The sequence below is a fragment of the Lytechinus pictus genome, chromosome 5 (assembly GCF_037042905.1).
Source record: "Lytechinus pictus isolate F3 Inbred chromosome 5, Lp3.0, whole genome shotgun sequence".
Classification (NCBI taxonomy): Eukaryota; Metazoa; Echinodermata; class Echinoidea; order Temnopleuroida; family Toxopneustidae; genus Lytechinus; species Lytechinus pictus.
Genome location: NC_087249.1, coordinates 43,066,871 through 43,080,343, shown reverse-complemented (window position 1 = coordinate 43,080,343; position 13,473 = coordinate 43,066,871). Strand labels below are relative to the sequence as shown.

Below are 13,473 nucleotides of genomic sequence, written 5' to 3'. Positions count from 1 at the left end.
CGCGATGGATATTGCCGTGTTTTGGGGGGTTCCTTGACTTTGCTACGTAATGAAATTTCATAATTTTTGTTCAGTCGTGAAGAAGAATATCTATGCTTTTTATTGATTATAATATCAATGTGACGCAAGTGTGATTTCTAATTGAAAATATGCTTTGTTTATTCACATGTATTTCTTGAAAAAAATTATTTGTTTCTAAGCTAAATATCGGTTACCAAAATATGTTAAATGCGCATTTCATTTTACTGTTCAGAAAATTCAAACTTTTATCTATATACTAAGACCAATCTTGTGAGGAATAAACAATTCAAGAGCAAAGAACGCTGATTGGAAAGATCATCTTCAATGGGCTGCTGTCAGCTCAGCTGCTCACTGCTCTTAGTGTGACGTCACTCAGCTGGAGCTCGGCGAAGGACCGTTGAAGGCAGAAATATGCCATGAAAATAAGTCATTTTTTGAGAGCTGATTTCTGCAAACTCTAATCACTATTTTAAAAAGTGAAGTTATATACCTGATTAGTAATACTTCCCCTTTACAATGATGACCACAAAAAGTCATTATAAAATACTTTTGATTCTTCGGGTGTGTACTTTAAATCTTTGTGAAAACACCCCCTGATTTATGATAACATGGTGAGAATAGACCTTTTATGTCAAAGACTTTCTCATGAAATCATCGTTTCCTGCTAGAATCTCTTCTTACCTTTCTCCTAGCAGGAGAGCTCTCTCTCCTCTTCTCCATCTCTATCAGAGCTTCAGGACTGAACACATCTTTGACAGGATCAGTATATTCTTGATAAACAGCATTCACTTCCCACTTTGTAGCCTGGAGGTCATAGCTTTAAAAAAGCAACACAGGTATTTAAATGACATGGAATTGAAACTTCCTGCTTTATTCTTTGTGACATTCTTACATTTGTGTTATTTTAAAAAATCTATAAATCTATTGATGCATTTATTTATTTATATATCAGGTATTAATTTATCTATATATCATCTAATTCATTATCTATCTGTCTTGTCTATCCGTCCATCCATTCATCTGTCCATCCATCTATGTTATATCATCCATCCATTCATCCATCCATCCATCCATCCATCCATCCATCCATCCATCCATCCATCCATCCATCCATCCATCCATCCATCCATCCATCCATCCATCCATCCATCCATCCATCCATCCATCCATCCATCCATCCATCCATCCATCCATCCATCCATCCATCCATCCATCCATCCATCCATCCATCCATCCATCCATCCATCCATCCATCCATCCATCCATCCATCCATCCATCCATCCATCCATCCATCCATCCATCCATCCATCCATCCATCCATCCATCCATCCATCCATCCATCCATCCATCCATCCATCCATCCATCCATCCATCCATCCATCCATCCATCCATCCATCCATCCATCCATCCATCCATCCATCCATCCATCCATCCATCCATCCATCCATCCATCCATCCATCCATCCATCCATCCATCCATCCATCCATCCATCCATCCATCCATCCATCCATCCATCCATCCATCCATCCATCCATCCATCCATCCATCCATCCATCCATCCATCCATCCATCCATCCATCCATCCATCCATCCATCCATCCATCCATCCATCCATCCATCCATCCATCCATCCATCCATCCATCCATCCATCCATCCATCCATCCATCCATCCATCCATCCATCCATCCATCCATCCATCCATCCATCCATCCATCCATCCATCCATCCATCCATCCATCCATCCATCCATCCATCCATCCATCCATCCATCCATCCATCCATCCATCCATCCATCCATCCATCCATCCATCCATCCACCCATCCATCTATCTATTATTATTCATTTATTCATTCATCAATCTATTTTCTTTTATTTTGAGGGGAGTGAGGTAAGCAGTGCCAAACATTTCATTTCATTTGCCCAATGCTCTGGACTCTGGCTTTAAATCAATCAAGCTACTTCAATGAATTTAAATATATCAATATTTTACCTACATGTATATGTATGGTTTGCCAAATGACACCAGTCTTTCAACACTATTTATTTTATCTGTCTTAAATTACAACACTTAACCTTTCATCTTGGTAAAATTGTTAAATACCAGTCTCTTACCTCCCTTGATATGCCAATGAAAGAAGCAAAGGAATTACGTTGGATGAAAGAAGTCAGAGATTTTGCTTCCACGACGCCCAACGGACTCAAGAACACAGCAAAATAATATTGAAAATGCCCGTCAAATGAGAACGAATAGATGGGAGGTCTTTGCCCAAAATTGGTGAACTTGAACAGCAGTTTTGTCACAAGTTTTGGAGCTGTAAAAAAAATTGCAAATGTCGTCTGTCCAGAGTCCACATCGAAACTGCTGTTTCAACAACGACTTCTTGGTTGTTTTGTCATGAAGGGCACTCGACAATACATTTTCTATGTTCTTGAATGCGTTGTGCATCGTGGAAGAAAAAAACTCCCCATTGACCATGGACTAACATCATCAAGTCATGTTCCACACAACTCTACGTTACCAATCCAAATCTCTTTAAGTATAAACTGATTCTACATAGTATTTTCCCTTTCAAAGAAACCTACTTGTTGGCAATGAATATTTCATCCAGGGCCTTTCTGTCCACATCTGGAAAGGCCTCAAACAGCTGATCCCGCTTTAGTTTAGTCGCTATAGTGTTGGCTCTTACAGGACTAGGGCTGTTCTTACAGGACTAGGGCTGTTCCAAACCTAATATACAAAAAATTATATAAAGATATAACAAAAAAAAAATACTTTTGTCTTTAATAGTGTAAACAGTTTTACTATTTTTCTTACTGGGGGAACATTTTAACCCACAGGCTTTGCTTTTGTCGTCCCCCTTTCCACATCTACTTTATTATACATGAATGATTTATGTATAATGCATTTATCATTTACTGTATTTCTATGTAAACTATTAATGATTTGAAATGCATTTATATGATCTTATGTGTTGTGAATGTGAATATGTACAATTTTTAATGATTTGGAAATAAAGACATTGAATTGAAATACATCAAAGAGTAGACAGAACAACAGTCACAATGTTTTTTACATGTATCTTTCACCCAAACAGATTATGATCCTCACTATTTACGAATCATGAAGTATCGCCATATTTGCAAATCAGCCAGTGCATTTACTGTACAATGAGCGTGGGAATGTAGGACAAAATCAAGGTAGTTTGGAATATCATTTCCTTTATCATGGTGATTCATTCAATCCCTGAAATATTTCAATCCATCTTTAAACCACAAATATCCTGTAATATCATTAAAAAATAATAACGTTTGAATAGGTAATACAAATTTTAGTAAAATTTAATATCAAATTTTCCTATCTTTTGTCAAGCAGTGAGTCTTTGCGACACAGTTTCATACATACAAGTAGATCATCTGTCTTTTGGTTCTCTTTCACAGGTTTGTTATAAACATTCAGAGCACAATTTGGAGAGGGCCAAAAGAGGAAGTCCCTGTTCATATTTTCTCTAATAATCCTACATTTCTTCACAGAGTAAAAACCCAGATGCAGCAATGCTGCCAAAAGATGATGGACCAGTATTTTGTTATGCTACTTCAAACATAATCTTCATGATGATGTGCTGAACCATGCAAAATAAATAAAACAAAAAACCAAGGTCAAATTATAAAAAAAATACCCTGAAACACATGTGTAGAAAAAAGTATCGTAATACCTGCAGACATAATTGCTTCTTTGTTTCAAGTAATGACAATTCAAAGCCATTCAGAGTTTAGAAGGACAGAAAACTGACATGATAGAGCGATGAAAACAAAACAACAAACAAACACCAAAATAAAAAACTCACCCCATTCTTTTCTCTCTCCTGTTTCAACTCCTCTTCCGCCATGATCTGCGCCAACTCCGGCACCTCCATCCTCTGCACTGGCGGAGGGTACTTCCCCCGTTCTGCTCTTCCTACTGCTCCCATCTCACCAAGATTCCTCAACCCTCCTCCTACCAACACCTGCTCCCCTCTCCTTGAGTCTTGACCCCCGTTGGCAGCGGCTCCGTCCGGCTCAGGCTCCTTCTGCCGTCGCTTGCTCCGTTTCGGGGATCCCGGCGAGACGAACTTGGTGGGTTTCTTGTCCCGGTGAGCTTTGGCCAGCTTCTTGAGGTTCTCCTCCTGCTGCAGCCTCCGGGCGAGTTCTTCGTCTAAGAGGTGACGACGGAAAGAAGACATTCTCATTAGCTTATGCATCATGAAGCAACACATAGGAAAAACGTACTTCAAAACACTACGGAAAGACACTGATGATGTTCCTGATACAGATCCAGCAATAGTTGGGATGTTAATGTTCACTGTGATGAAACTCTTGTATCTACTGCAAACAGACTTTAAAAAACTCAACAGAAGACAATGACAATGCTACATGTATGTCAAAGTGCTGGGAGCAGTCCTCAAATAGAATAAATCCCCCTGAAAATTCCGTTTTTTTTAACTGAACAATCAAATTTGAGCACAGTGGTGAAATTATATGATCAAAGTACACATGCACTGTTTGTACATGGTCATTTACAACAAAAACAGAAGCAAGTTGGCAAATTATAAAGTTTACTCTATAAACTCCCTTGATACAGGAAATGAGTCATGGTGATATATGCACAAAACAAACACATCCATCCATTCAGGTCGACTGAAGGCCAAGAATTTCCTGTTGTCAATCCTGTCCGAGCCATGATTGGCAAAAATACCCCACTTGATTATACAAGCCTGAATGAACTCAAATATGTCCTTTACAATATTTACAATGTCTGTACAGCACATTGTCAGATTTGGGACAGAAATTTTTTATGCATATTTTTTTTTATTAAGTTTGTCTGTTCAGTAGGGAAACATTTTTGGCAAACATAATCTTTGGTAATATAATTCCAGTACAACACCCCGCTATTTCCCATCTAGCTCTCTTGCACTACATGTACTTAAAGACCACCACAAATTATACTGTAAACACTTAAGTGCCACCACTTGGTATATATATTGGTATTAAACTTTTGTGTTGTTGCGGCATATCGTTTCTGAAGCATTCAAATGTGACTGCAATTTCAATATAAAACGGGAGTGGATACTGCCCACTTTCTCAAATAATGTACCATATAGCCAACAAAACTCACTATTTTTATGTCATAAAGCGAGGTAGGCGAGGGTACACGTACATATTGTTTTTGTTCTTGTTCAAAAGATGAAATGTGTCTCAATGTCCTACATAACACACATGGAATCGCCAGAAGAGAGAAAGATCATACCTCTTTGAAGCATATCTTCCACCTGTCTCTCTTGGTCTTGAAACCTTTCTTCCAGTCCGCTGGACCAGGCCGAGTGGAGCTGCTTGGCTACCTGGTAACCGATCTTCACCTTCAGGTCATCGGGAGACAGCATATCTAGAACGCAAGAAAAGAACATGGAGGATCATTAGTGATGAGAAAGAGATAATAGGACGATGACAATCATGATGATGAGGATGATGGTGGTGGTGATGATAAAGATGGTGATGATAACGATGATGATGGTGGTGGTGATGATAACGATGATGAAGATAGATGATGGCGGTAATGATGATAGTGAGTGTTACTAATGATAATTATAATGATTATAATGGTGATGATGATGATAAAGATGACGAACATGACGATGGTGATGACAATACTGGCCTATGATGATGCCAACTGCTTTGGTATTTAAAGCACACAATGCTCAATTTTCCAATGATTTTGCCTTCACTCCAACTTCAAAGAGCAATTATCACAAGTTTTACCTATTTGATCTGGCCTACGAGCTCATTTTGATTATGATGAATTTCTTACTGTATTGATCAACAAAGTTACTCATTAACCCTTGTTAAGTGAAAAACTGTCAAATGCCCTATTAATGGACAAATTATAATCTTTGGAGATGAAAGGCTCTTGAACGAAGTAATAAATACATATAGCAAGATGACGGGAGTGATGAAGAAAAAGAAACAGAGAGGGGGTATACAATACAATAAAAAGAATTGTGAAAATTCTTCTCAAAGAAAGACATCTGCATGTAACATTTTTTGAAAATATAAACATTGATTTAATATTGTAGATGTCTAGATTTATTCATTTCATTTATTCAACTTTAAAATATTTTTCAGGAATTGGGTGATATATTTATAAATATAAATGTTAATATGATTACAAGATAAATGCAACAACCTTCATGCAGTACTCCAATAAATCCTACATGTATGTGTATGCACATTCCATCTATTTGCAAGTTTTATGTTTTTACAACATTGTACTATCATGAGTAATTTTGTATCGACAGAACAATGATATAGAGGATTGAGTTAATGTTACACAAGGACTAATTCCTACTTACCAGGATCAAGATGGAATCCTACTTGGCCAAAGAGTTCCTGGAGCTGAAGAGCAAATGCGGCATCCATCTGAAGCACCATACCCCCGAGATAGTCGTACACTCCTTCACCACTCTCTGCAAACTTGTCCGCAGTATTGCCTTCATCGAGAAGACCTTCCGCCTCGGGCTTGGTAACATCGTAATCAGCTTTCCAGGGTATATCTGAGTCACTCATCTCATCTGCAGATGTCTCTTTCAAACTTTGAATGTCATTTAACAGGTTATCTACAGTGTCACCCTCAGGTTGTTCAACTCTGTGCTGCTGTTGCTGTGGACTAGTGTTTCCACTTTTATGGTCATTTGTCAGTGGATCTTGACTGAGAGACTCCTTTGAATCCTTCTCGGTGTTGCTGGGGCTAGATCTAGAACTTTCTTTCTCCTCGTTCCTCGATTCTTGAAGGTCGTTTACATAGGTCGAACCGTCTTCATCTACTCTAGAACTAGAATTTTCTTTATCCTCATTTCTCGATTCTTGAATATTGTTTACATAGGTCGAACCGTCTCCATCCACTCTACGACTCTCCGGTTCAGACACAGGTGTTATCTCATCATCGCAAGACTTTATCCCTCCAATCGTTGCACTTTCGGTTACAGGAAGGTCAGGTTTTGTCTGTGGAGCAACACAATCTTCAGTCTGCAAATCAGGTTTAATCGTGTCTTCTGTGACTTGCTTTGGGGTCACTGCCAAAGTTTCTGACGGTTCCTGCAATGGAACAAGAGGATCTGGTTTGGATAGGGAAAGACCGTGTGCTGCATTATCCGGACTGTGACAAGCAGCAGCCAAATGTAGCATTTGCCGATCCTCAATAAAAGACTCTAGCATTGGTAGTTCATCAGAAGTGGTGCTAGTAGTGATACGCATGGCACTCTTTGGTTTTATCAATTGACTTGTACCAGAGTAAAAATTGTTGAAATACTCAGAGTCGTCACTGTCTGTTTCCTCTTCCTGTTTGTGCAGTTCACTCTCATTGTTACTGTTTCCATCTGCCCTTGCTTTGTCATTCATTGTCCTTGCTTCGACAGTGTCATTTGTGTTTGAGCCTGCATCACCCGGTCTACAGTGAGCAGTTTCTGGAATGTCTTCAGTGCAAGTTTTTAGATTATTGCTGAAGATAATCTGGTTTGCTTGCTTTAATTCACTGGCAAACCTCTGGCTGTCACTAGCTAATTTGTTAAGAGCATCAATCCTGGAAGACGATGTATCGGTTTTTGTTTCATTGTTCATTCTTTGAGATATTGCAGGATTGCCAGAAGAGCTGGCTCTTACTTCAGCTCTCGCCCCCTCCATATTTGGTCCTATTCTGACATCTTGCTCTTGCAGAATCTTCACAAAATCATTGGTTACATTATCCTTGTTTCCTGAAAATACGCTGGCAGATTCTGAAATCCCTGCGGTATTTGTTGAAACATCTCCCGGTATGCCCCTGTCCTCTGGAGAGTTTGCTGCTGATTGGGCTAATGAATCAAGCAATATATTTGTTGCCATCTCAACATCTCCACTGCAAGTTTCCAACAGACTCTTCAGATCTTTAGTTGAGGAGGCAGGAAAGCAACCTTGCATCATCGATAGTTTCTCATCCTCAAGGTCAAAGGTCTCCTCAATGATTTCCTCAGTCATGCAGCTTTTGTTGAGTTTCAATGACACTGGAATGGGTGATGATCTATCTTGACTGTCCTTACCAGCTTCACTGCTACTACCTTTGTCTGCGCTGTTCAACAAACGTGCCACCGCTGTTCTGCATAGATATCCTTGAGGAAGGTCCCCAGGTTCCATGGTCCCACTGATGATTCTCTGGAGAAATGCAAAGTCCTGGCCACTGGTTTCAGTACTAAAGTCACACTGACTTACTTCCGCATCTTTTGATTCTTCTTTACTCACAGGGAATGTTGGCTTTGGAATGCTTCTTGATGGATCAAACTTTGACCAGTCAGTGTTTTCAGAGACAGGAGGGGTAGGGGATGTTGGTGAGGTAAAGACTGCTGCAAGGCGCCTTGAAGACTTACCACCACTCAACCTTCTCGATGTTCTTTTCAATGCTGGTGTAGAGGCACGGGGGCATTCATTTGATACTTCATCCTCTTTTGTTAGAGGAGATGTTACTTCAGGTTTAGTTCTTGGTGCACACTCAAATTTGTCCTCAGGCTCTTGAGGAGAAATGCGAGGTAAACCTTTCAAAATGCCACAGTCACTTTCTTCCTCCTGACAGGGTGTGTGACACTCCCCATCTATTCTTTCAGTGCCATCTATGGACTTCTGTGTTGTTTTGGAATCATGAGCTTCTGTATGGTTTGTCACAACATTAACATTCAGTGGTTGTTTCTGCTCTGCAACAATTTCTTTGACAGAATTGTCACCCTCCGTCTTTTGATCATCACACTGTAGCGGATCTCTTCTGGTGTTGATGTTCTTGTCATCATCAGCATGACTGTGTACAGGTACGTCCCCTTCAATGCTCCTGTCCACGGTGATATCGACACTTATGTCCACTTTCCCTGTCACTGACATGTCCACAGATCTATTGACATTGCCTTGGATATTTTCTGCAAGTAACATCTCAAACATTTTCTTGTCACTGCCCAAAGCTGGATCCTCCGGCACTGTAGATGAGGCACTTGCAGAGGAATTTCCTTTCTGGTCATCACTACTGGAGAGCCGAGTGTTTTGTTTCACGCTTCCTGAGCTGGGTGACTTTGTCTCATCAATGGTCACTTCTAGCATGGGATCTTCTGATACTGTCTCAGGTTGAGCTTGGGTGTCGGTCACAAGTGATGCCCTGAGAGTCTCAGGTTCATCATTCTGAAACACTTTTCCATTCTTCTCTACATTGTCAAACGTTCTCTCTTTCCCATTACTTGATGATGCCAATGTTGAACTCGCCAGTCCAATATCATTCATCAATCTTTCCATGGGATCCTGTGACAAACTATCATCACTCTCAAGAAATCTTATTGCCGCATCAGATGGCTTGTGTTGAGGATGTTGTTGATTATGCTGTCCCTTGTTCTGCTGCCCCCTTTGATTCGCATTCATATTTCTCTTTTTCTCCAATCCACGATTTGGTGATGGGGAATGGGAGTTTCCACCGGTCCGCTTCCCTCTCTTAGGTGCTGAAACCCATCCTTCATTCTCATGCTGGGGTCCATCGTTTCTCATACCTCCTCTATCTTTAGGTGAAGGTGAATGAGATGGGGAGTTTACCCTGTATGGACCGTTGTAAGGTGCACTCTTTGGTCTACCTGGAGACCTCATACCATCTGAGCCGTCTGATTGGTATCTACTTCCATGATGCTCATTGTTGTACCTCCTGGGGGAGCCACTCTTAAGATTGTTCCTCCGATTCAGATCCTTACTGGCATCTCTTCCTCCTCTTGTCCGGTTCCTGTGATTCCCCTTATGATGTTCTCCAACGGTTTCCCATCCCTCCTCAGTGGAACCGTCACCTTCTCTGGTATTGTCCTGATGACTCGCCTCTCGCTCAGGTTTGCTCACTTGGTCATTCTGGCGTCCAGAATGATTGTTCCTCTGATTCAGATCCTTCCTGGCATCACTTCCTCCTCTTGTCTGGTTCCAGTGGTTCCCCTTATGGTGCCCTCCCATAGTTTCCCATCCCTCCTCAGCGGCACTGTCACCTCCTCTCGCATTGTCCTGATGAATCACCTCTCGCTCTGGTTTCCTCACTTGGTTCTTCTGCTGTCCAGATTTCCTTGGAGACTGTCTGTCTCTTTTGGGGATATCTGGACCCTCTCGGTCGAGACTGTCAATATACTCTGGTGTTTTCTTCTTATCAGGGCTGCTCATGATGCTTTCTACGGTCACATTTGGATCATAGTTCTGTAGCATCCTTGCAATCGCTACCCGAGGGACACCATGAGAGTTCCGTCTGTCAAGGATCAAGTGAGAAATAAAAAAGTAAAGAGTGAATGTAAAACATTATATTTGTTGTAATACCACTATTCTTGTGTACTCTGGTGGGTGTTTCATAAACTGTATATAAATTATTTATGAATTCACTCATGACTTTGTATATGACTGCTTATCTGTTCTTGAGATTAATGAAATTTCCCAATGATCCAATTTTTCCTTCATGTACATGTATAATGTTTTTGTAAGTTATTATACTATATAGACATGTATAGTTCAGCCACTGACTGCCATAATAAACCATTTCTATTCTTCTATTCTATTCTACTTTTGATACTCACTTGGCCAATTCTCCAGCCTTGTGTTTCCATGGTGTATCAGGTTCTCTTATCACAACATGGTACTGGTGTTTCAGTGCCTATGTAAAGATACAACAGGTACATGTACGTATGAATCTGAATGCGACCCTAGCAATAGAAATATCTGACAAGCAATTTTGCCCTCATTATAGCCCAAATTGCTACCTTTCCTTAATTTAACGCTTTAGGGCAACTATTTTTAAAGGAGTCGCCCCGAAAACTGCCACAAACAATATATGCAAGAATATGTCAATATTTTACAACATACATTGTACACCAGAATAAAACAAAGAGTGAAATTTTTAAAAGTTTTGAAAAGAACTGGTCAATATCACAATTTACCTTTAAGGCCAACCATATAACTGCCTTTTTTGCGTGAAAAGTTATCCTTGAAATGAAAGTAATAGCCCATAACAATCTGAAATCACCCCATGTGAAAAAGTAGCTTCTAAAAAAATAAAATTATTTCCTCATTTCCTACATGGATTGCAGCTTCAGTGTATATTACTATAAAGTGACGTTACAATTAAACAGTAAACCATTAACAATAATGCACAGCTGCATCTCAACTCCTTCTTGCAATAATGTGTGGAGTATCAAAACCTCTAATCTCCCCCCCCCCCCAAAAAAAAAAGGTTAAATTATCATTCAATTCTAAACATGTTTGTTAAAAATGTCTACATGTGGGATTGATACCAATCATCAATGCTCTATTATTGTGAGTCAACTTAAACATTTACTCTGGGATAACCTACATAGCATTGTGCTACTGTAGTAGCTTCGATTGCCAACTACTCAGTCTTCTACTTGTGATATAAAACAAATAATACATGTAACTACACATTTAAACAGAGTCGAATCATACATGTAAATGTATTTATATATACTCCACCAAATTCAGAATACTGGCCTTTAACGATTACTTGAATTGATTGTTACTCTCATACATTTTACAGATAACATTCTTCTCTTTTCATTACTCTTTCATGAATATGAATGAATTGTATTTTCACATGTACAAAAGTAAGCACAAAGGAAATAAAGGAAATGACAGAGGTCACTAAAAACAACTATGGTATCTTATCCCTATTCAGACAAAGTTGTACAGAGACTTGATAATGAAACATTACGGTACATCAATTTATGTAAATTCTTCTCAGTCATCTAGTCGTGATCAATGTAAGAAATTAAATCTAAAAACTGGAAATAAACTCACTGTTGCGACGTTTCTCCAATTATCAATTGGCTTCTTTGGGCGAATGCTGATCCGGATGAACATGGGGCCCTTATAATGTTTGAGATTGTGCAGATACGGTGGCAATTCAAAAGATTCCAAGTCGTCATTCGCCCAAAGAAGCCAATTGATAATTGGCAAAACGTCGCAACAGTGAGTTTATTTATGTTCAAGGAGGAATAGAACTTTGTTTCACATGATAATGAGGAGAAAATTGAAATATTTCATATTTCACACAATAAAATACAAAATAAATATTGAGTGGATGACGTCATCAGTCTCCTCATTTGCATACCAACCAGGATGTGAATATAATTGTTTTGTGAAATAAAGCAAAACTTTAAAATGGTATAACTTTCTTATTTTATACCCGATTTTGATGAAATTTTCAGTGTTGTGCTTGTTGGATTTTTTGTTGGGGAGGACTTGTCCTTTAATTTGAATTAAGAATAAAGAAAAGAAAAAAAAAACAAATTCACCAAGGAGCAGGAAACTGAGGAAAGGAAACAAAAGAGAATGGAGGAAAAAGTGTTTGCTGAAAAAAAGTATTAAACAACACATATTTGCTTGATTAGACCTATTTGCACCACGATTGAAACCGTGATCTAACTCTTGGAGTAATCACAGCAATCATGTCAGATCTTATCACATCTTAAGGTCAGTCTAGTAATAGATTTGATTGTAGAAAGATTTTTAGCCAGCTTGAGAATTTTCCCGATCAGCTACGAAAGGCCGATTGTAACGGGTCGCACGACAAAGTGAACGAGGTACCACTCACCATGACAACGTATGGTTTCATCTCCCAAGTGTGGACATTAGTATTGTCTATGATGATTGGGGTGATTCCTTTCTCTAAGCAGTCTTGAGCTGTTTTATACAAAAAATGAAAATAATAAGCAGGGGACATCATTATGAGTAAAAGCCTAAAACTCACCGAGAATGAGCCATTTCATCATCAGGAATTTCCGTTGACTGAAAACTGTACCTGCCAAACCCTGAATCAATGTTGTTGCTTGAAAAGTGGAATACGTAAATACATGTAAATCATGCAGGAAAAATGATAACCTATTAAGCACTTTATAGAGACATGTTTTGTGATAATTGCTTTCAATTCATGTTAATTATTACTGTTATTAACCTGTACTGACCGCACGGAAACGTTAACGCTAACAACACGCTAGACCCTGTCACAACCGCTAATGTGGCAGCGATGCCTAATGTTACAACAATGCATTACTAATACACATTGAAATAAATTTTTTTGACTTCACAATCTGAAAGATGTGACAGGGCTTACTGTTAGCGCTCTGTTAGGCTAACAATGTTTCTGTGCGGCCGGTACTGGTTATTAGCAGGACAGTTATGATGCATTTGGTGGTACATGCATAATGGCCAGGTTTATACATGTACATTGTAGTCTGCAATTGAATGGAATACTAGTATTGACTTCACTTTTTCAATGTTCATGACAAAGGTATTGTATCGAACACTTCATCACAATTACTGTATACTCCTATCCTTTTCTTCTTAACAAAAATTTCATAACTAAATCATTTTGGAAAACTTGTTA

General features: G+C 39.2%; 1 protein-coding gene across 1 annotated transcript in view; it reads right to left on the bottom strand.

The window, feature by feature from the left end:
* Positions 1–13,473, bottom strand: part of LOC129261913 (uncharacterized) — a 41,893-nt gene that overhangs the window by 14,734 nt on the left and 13,686 nt on the right. Inside the window, exons 4-10 of the mRNA XM_064099038.1 lie at positions 12,682–12,770; positions 10,652–10,728; positions 6,410–10,329; positions 5,311–5,445; positions 3,872–4,218; positions 2,610–2,737; positions 703–838 (exon numbers count right to left, since the gene is read on the bottom strand). Of these exons, the coding sequence (XP_063955108.1) occupies positions 703–838; positions 2,610–2,737; positions 3,872–4,218; positions 5,311–5,445; positions 6,410–10,329; positions 10,652–10,728; positions 12,682–12,770 (4,832 nt within the window). The remainder of the gene's footprint in view (positions 1–702; positions 839–2,609; positions 2,738–3,871; positions 4,219–5,310; positions 5,446–6,409; positions 10,330–10,651; positions 10,729–12,681; positions 12,771–13,473) is intronic.